Below are 6,083 nucleotides of genomic sequence, written 5' to 3'. Positions count from 1 at the left end.
AGCAGAGACAATCAATAAAAAATCTTGAGATTTTTTTGGTAGATAATTTACGTAGGTATTGTTATAATCCGTCGCAACACACGGGCAACCAACTAGCATTACAGTGTTTGAGTGGCGCCAGCGTGTTTGTGAAAACGTCGCGTGCACGGTCACCTTACTGCCTACGCCAGGTGTTGCGTTGTGAACGAGTTAAACGGCCCTTGTCAATGGAACGCGTGCGTCTCAACAGATATGTTTAAGAAAAATATCTTACAATTTAAAACAGTTTTCTTTCCTGACGTTCATCTTGAATTGAATATACCAAGCCTTGTTTGACATTTCTGGTGGCAACTACATATTGGCTGGAGTAACCGAAACCAATCGCCGTTTCCATGTGTATTGTGATTTGTCAAGTCGTTGTGATGGCGGAAACAACGCCTGCTGTATGCTGCTGCTACACCATGCTCTGCCTCCTCGCCGTCGTCGCCGTGCTCCTCAGGCTCAACAAGCCCAGCCCCTCCCGCCACGGCGCCGGCGCCAGCGCCTTGCCCTTGTACCTGCTGCCTCCTGGCCCACGGCCGCTGCCGGTCATCGGGAACCTGCACTGCCTGCTGGGCGCGCTGCCACACCACGCGATGCGGGCGCTGGCGCGGAGGTACGGCGACGTCGTGCTCCTCCGCCTCGGACACGTCCCCACGGTGGTCGTCTCCTCCCCGGAGGCGGCGAGGGAGGTCATGAGGACGCACGACGCCGTCGTCTCCAACCGGCCCCTGTACGTCACCGCCGACGTCCTCTCCTACGGCGGCCAGAACATCGCCTTCGCGCCCTCCGGCAGCCCGCACTGGAAGGAGCTCCGCCGGCTCTGCGCCGCGGAGCTGCTGAGCCCCAGGCGCGTGCTGTCCTTCCGCCCCGTCAGGGAGGAGGAGGCGGCGTGCCTGGTCCGGTCCGTCGACGCGGCGTCGCCACCGCCGTTCCTCGTCAACGTCAGCGAGCGGGTCAAGGCCCTGATGAACGACGTCCTCATGAGGTGCGCCGTCGGCGACACGTGCCGCATGAGGGACGAGTACATCGCCGAGCTGGACGAGGCGCTCAGGCTCCTCGCCGGGTTCAACCTCGTCGACCTGTTCCCGGGCTCGCGCCTCGCGAGGGCGCTCGGCGCGGGGTCCCTGCGAGCCGCGAGGGAGGTGCACGGCAGGGTCCACCGCATCGTGCAAGCCATCATCCAGGACCATGCGAGCAAGGCAGCCGACGACGGCGCTGGCTCTAGGGACGAAGACATCCTCGACGTCCTGCTACGGCTTCAGCGCGATGGTGGGTTGGAGACCGTCCTCACCACACAAGTTCTCTGCGGGGTGCTGTTTGTAAGTCACTTTCCATGCCATTTTGCCACGATAACTTTCATGCCATTGCCATGGCTTCCTCAGTACCTCTCCTACTGTCTGCTGGTGTCTGCCTTATGAAAAAAAATGAGTTAAGTTACAATGTTTCCATCCATCAGGATGTCTTCGCCGCCGGCTCAGAGACTACGGCGACGACGACCATATGGGCCATGTCGGAGCTCGCCAAGAACCCTGGCGTGATGCGGCGGGCGCAGTCAGAAGTCCGCCGAGTCCTTGAGGGGAAGACAAGGGTGGCCGAGGCAGACATCCAAGGGCGTCTCCCCTACCTCCAGGCAGTGATCAGGGAGGCCCTCAGGCTGCACCCTCCATTGCCGCTCATCCTCCCAAGGTCCTGTGCTGAGCCGATCACGATCCTGGGCCACCACGTGCCCAAGGGCACCACGGTGTTCGTCAACGCGTGGGCGATCGGGCGCGACGAGAGGTGGTGGCCCGACGCGAGCCAGTTCAAGCCCGAGAGGTTCGAGGGCGAGGGCGTGGTGGATTTCAGCGGCGCGGACTTCCGGTTCCTCCCCGGCGGCGGCGGCCGAAGGATGTGCCCGGGCTTGACGTTTGGGGTGGCCAACGTTGAGATCGCGCTGGCGAGCCTGCTTTATCACTTCGACTGGGAGCTGCCCGGTGGAGCAGATCCAGGGGCGCTAGACATGGGTGAAGCGTATGGGATCACGGCACGCCGCAAAACTGATCTCGTGCTGAAAGCTACACCTTTTGTTCCCACGAACTAGGGCATATTGAGCTCATTCGCCGTTACGTAGACGATGCATGGTCTGTGGATATAGATGGTCAAGCGACCGTACTAAATATGCCGGCACTAAACACACTATGGCCCGTAGTGTTTCTGCACGACACGAGCACCATCCATATAGTGTCAATGTCGGCACGATATGGTCTAGTGACGTGTTTAGGCTTCTATCCTGGCATGATGGACTAGCACGAGTACGATATGATTATGTGGTCGTCACGATTAGACACGGCTTAGACCAACTGGTAATATGTACATGTGATTGTGAATTGTGATTTGTTATTGTTTTAAGCATAATAAATTCACTTTATAATGGTATAAATGTTCAAGTTCTAAAATTGTATATATAATCTTAAAGGTCTTCTATGTTTTTTAAGCTCTCAAAGTAAAATAGTGCATGGACTGACACATACAGTATTAGGTGTTAGTGTCGTATAGTGCTGGCGCAGACACGATTAGACACTATAGTGTAGTGCCTGGGCCGATTACTAGGCACTAGTGCCAGCACGACATGATTACTAATAGTGTCCGTGCCTAATAGTGATAGTGTCAGTGTCGTGTTGGACGGTCCGTTTGACCATATCTATAGGTGCGTATATGATATTCCTCTCTCTCGTGCACACTCTCATATATCTTGAAATACTAGTCAAGTGTTCGTACATTACCATAGATGTTTTTATTAGTCAGAATATGGAGGAAAGATACACATAGCTACCAAGGAAAAGAGATAGCTTGAATGACTCTATGAGATGGTTGTTTTATATAGTGAGTAGAGATAGGACATATTTTATTCTACTTGATAGTGTGTCACGACATATATATGAGGTGGAATGACAGAAATAATGTGGGAATGATCAACCAACATATATGCAACATGTTCAATGAATTTGTTCATGACCTTGGTCTGATTGAACTCCTGGTCCAACAAGCGTCGTAATCCAACCCTTGCGCGTTTAGGCCGTGCGTTTACAAACATAGAATTCACCCACTCCTTCCCATTTGCCTCCCTCCACTCCTCGGTCCGAACCACATCTGATCACAAAACCAATCCTGGTAACCATAGAAACCACCATACCTAGACACACGGCCTTCAGATTTGAATACGTTCAGTGGCCTTCAGATGGTGCTGAGAGCAACGAGATTCAACCAATGCAAGAATGGAGACAATGGGTAGGAAACTTATTACGTTCTACTTAAGGGCTTGCCACGTGGATTTGATGGTATTGAGTCGATTTAAATCTATAAGAGCAACTCCAATAGTTATGTAAATTTTAGCTCTCTAAATCACAGATTTAAGAAGTTGCTAAATAACTTTGGGAGTAAAAAAATATGAGTTCTCCAATAGTTCTCTAAATATAGGTTGTAGTTTTGTTTTGTATCTATCCACATAAAAAATAAAGTCACAAATGTCATCAATTACCTTCATTATCTACATAATGCAGTAAACATTTTTGTTTAGAGAGTTGCTAAATGGTTGCCAAATGTAGAGAGGAAATAAGGTTAGATGAGAAGTTGTTAAATTTAAAAAGTTCATTTAGAGAACTGTTGGAGATGAGTTTTTGTGTTAACTACTTAAATTGATGATTTAGGAAGTCTATTAGAGAACTACTGGAGTTGCTCTAACAATTCAAAATACATCCTAATTCATTCTAATACACTCCAATGTATATGAAATTAAAATAACCGAACAAGGACGGATACCTGGACCATAGTTTCAGTGCAAAAGGGTCTTGCGACAAGAGGATTTGTTTTTTTGCTTGTGGTGGATGTGTTACGACAATCCCGATGAGTGTTGAGGAACAGAAACTGCTACCCATGATTTCAACCCTTTTGCTGCCGAAGGGAGGGCTTCCCACAAACCTTACTTGTGGCTACCACTGTGTCTCCACTAAATTAAGTTGTGTTTGTCGGCCTTCACCACTCCGGGTGGCCAGTGTGCCCGCAGCAGGTGGGTGCGCGGCGGCCGAAGATGGAGTAGGCGCGAGCACCCCAGTCATGTCTGTCGGTTGGGATACGACAGAGCGTTCGCAGATCTTCGAGAGCTTGGATACTTGGAGACAGAGATCGTCCACGATACCCTCCATATCTGGGCGCCATCCATCTAGCGACATCGTAGCTGTTTCCAGCCGCGACATCCGCGCCTCATTGGCAGAAGAGAGCGAGGCGAGGCGGAAATCCAACTTGGCGTCCAGATCTGCGAGGCGGTTGTCAATCAGCATGTCGCGGGCGAGGAGACGCTGATCTAACTTGGCATCGTAGTCGTCGAGCCGTTGGGAAAGCTTGGAGTCGATGTTGTCAAAGCGTTTCGACATTTCGTTGAGTAGGCGTTGAGCGTCGGAAGCCATGGCGGCTTGTTGGCGGCGCAGGCGAGTGTCATAGTGGTGGGTGACGGAAGAAGGCTCCAGCGCGGCCTTGGATCGATTATCTGATACCAATTGTTAGCAGAGGCTAGGAGGGAAAGAGAAGCAGAGAGAGAAAGACTTGGGGAGAAAGAAGATAGCGAGGAAGGAGCCAGTTCGTTGTATTCCTTGATAGTCCATACCTCCGGTCATTACACTCCTTATAACCCACACCGGACAGCGCTCAGCCGACCCCACACACACATGGTGCCATTACAGAACCCAGTTCCCATTGTGGAGACGAGTGTTCGGAATCTTTGTTCGCATGCTCCGTCTGGTCGTAACAGTATTTTAGCAGGATGGCAAACAGCCCTACTGAACTCAGTTCTGGACAGCCAGCTCCTATACATTATGTCAGCGCTATCACTACCAGTCGGTATTCTAAAGCTTGTTGACAGAAGAAGAAGAAGATCCTTTTGATGGACTCGGGACGACAAGGCTGCTGGTGCGAGTTGCTTGGTTCCATGGGAGAAGGTGTGTACCCCAAAGGAAGAGGGAGGACTTCGGCGCTATACGATCTAACGGCCTGACAGGAGTGAAGAGATGCAACGACCTCCTTCATCTAGAACAATAAAATGTCGTCGAGGGTGCAGTTCTTTGCCTGGCTACCCATTCAGGAAAAAAATCAAAGCAAAAGGAAATATGATATGCGCAAGTAGATTTTGGAAGATGATATTTGCGAGGAGTGTGGTGAACAAGGAGAAACTTGCAGGTTTACAAAAATTCTCTAGCAAGCCATCGGCATACATGATGGACATGTGGTGATAGACATGTGGAAAGCTACAACTAAGGCTAGGCTACATCTATTTCTAAGACATGAATGATAAAGAAAGTAATAGATTGTTTTGATTGAAATGTGTTCGGGGTTCTCAATGAGTCGTTTATAAGGGAGGAGGTATGGCCCTATTCCGATGCGAGATCCATCAGTTTCCCGTGGATAGGTTAGGGTAACCATGCATGGGATAAGTACTCTCATCCGTGTTAATCTAGTCGCTGGGGCGCAAACTATCTGGGCCACATGGCTGGACCGTCCGGCCATTCCTAGGTGCCAAATATGGTTCTCAACACATACCCCCGCCTTTTAGTCAGAGCTTGGTGAACCAAAAGCACCTGATACTACCAGACTCTTTTAGGAACCAATCCGAATCTCTTAATGCATCTTCCACCCTATATGGCTCAATAGAAGACACAAAAGAGTAATGTTCACAAAAATGAGCGACTCGAGATCGAGTTGTTACCCCCCTATGAATATCGCCAAGGATGGAGTTCACGGGGTGATCTCTTTGAATCGTTTGATGGACTCTTGGGTGTGGCGGTCTTTGACCCTGTTCTTCTTGATCGTCTTCCTTGTCTTGGTCATGATCATCTCCCCCTTGATCATTGTCCTCCTCTTGAGGTGGCTCATCTTCTTGATCTTCTTCTTCATTGTATTGAGCTTGATCCTCATTTTGAGTTGGTGGAGATGCTTGATTTGAAGATGATGGTTGATCTTATGCTTGTGGAGGCTCTACGGATTCCTTAGGACACACATCCCCAATGGACATGTTCCTTAACGCGACACACGGA

The 6,083-nt window shown here is 50.2% G+C and overlaps 1 protein-coding gene across 1 annotated transcript; it reads left to right on the top strand.

Moving 5' to 3' along the window:
• The first annotated feature begins 326 nt into the window (after positions 1 to 326).
• LOC109945297 (zealexin A1 synthase-like) lies at positions 327 to 2,395 on the top strand. The gene is made up of 2 exons (XM_020551140.2): positions 327 to 1,340; positions 1,478 to 2,395. Exons 1-2 carry the CDS (start codon positions 372 to 374, stop codon positions 2,099 to 2,101), a joined length of 1,593 nt encoding a protein of 530 aa, XP_020406729.2. The 5' UTR covers positions 327 to 371; the 3' UTR covers positions 2,102 to 2,395.
• Positions 2,396 to 6,083: the final 3,688 nt, after the last annotated feature.

The sequence above is a fragment of the Zea mays genome, chromosome 3, assembly GCF_902167145.1.
Source record: "Zea mays cultivar B73 chromosome 3, Zm-B73-REFERENCE-NAM-5.0, whole genome shotgun sequence".
Lineage (NCBI taxonomy): Eukaryota > Viridiplantae > Streptophyta > Magnoliopsida > Poales > Poaceae > Zea > Zea mays.
Note: the sequence above shows the minus strand (reverse complement) of the source record. Positions and strands in the feature narration are given on the sequence as shown.

What these genes read in the sequence shown, in the direction of transcription:
- LOC109945297 (XM_020551140.2), top strand. Translation starts at nt 372, where the DNA reads ATGTGTATTGTGATTTGTCAAGTCGTTGTGATGGCGGAAACAACGCCT. An exon ending in TTCTCTGCGGGGTGCTGTTT is followed by an intron (nt 1,341 to 1,477) that starts GTAAGTCACTTT and finishes TCCATCCATCAG; the next exon opens with GATGTCTTCGCCGCCGGCTC.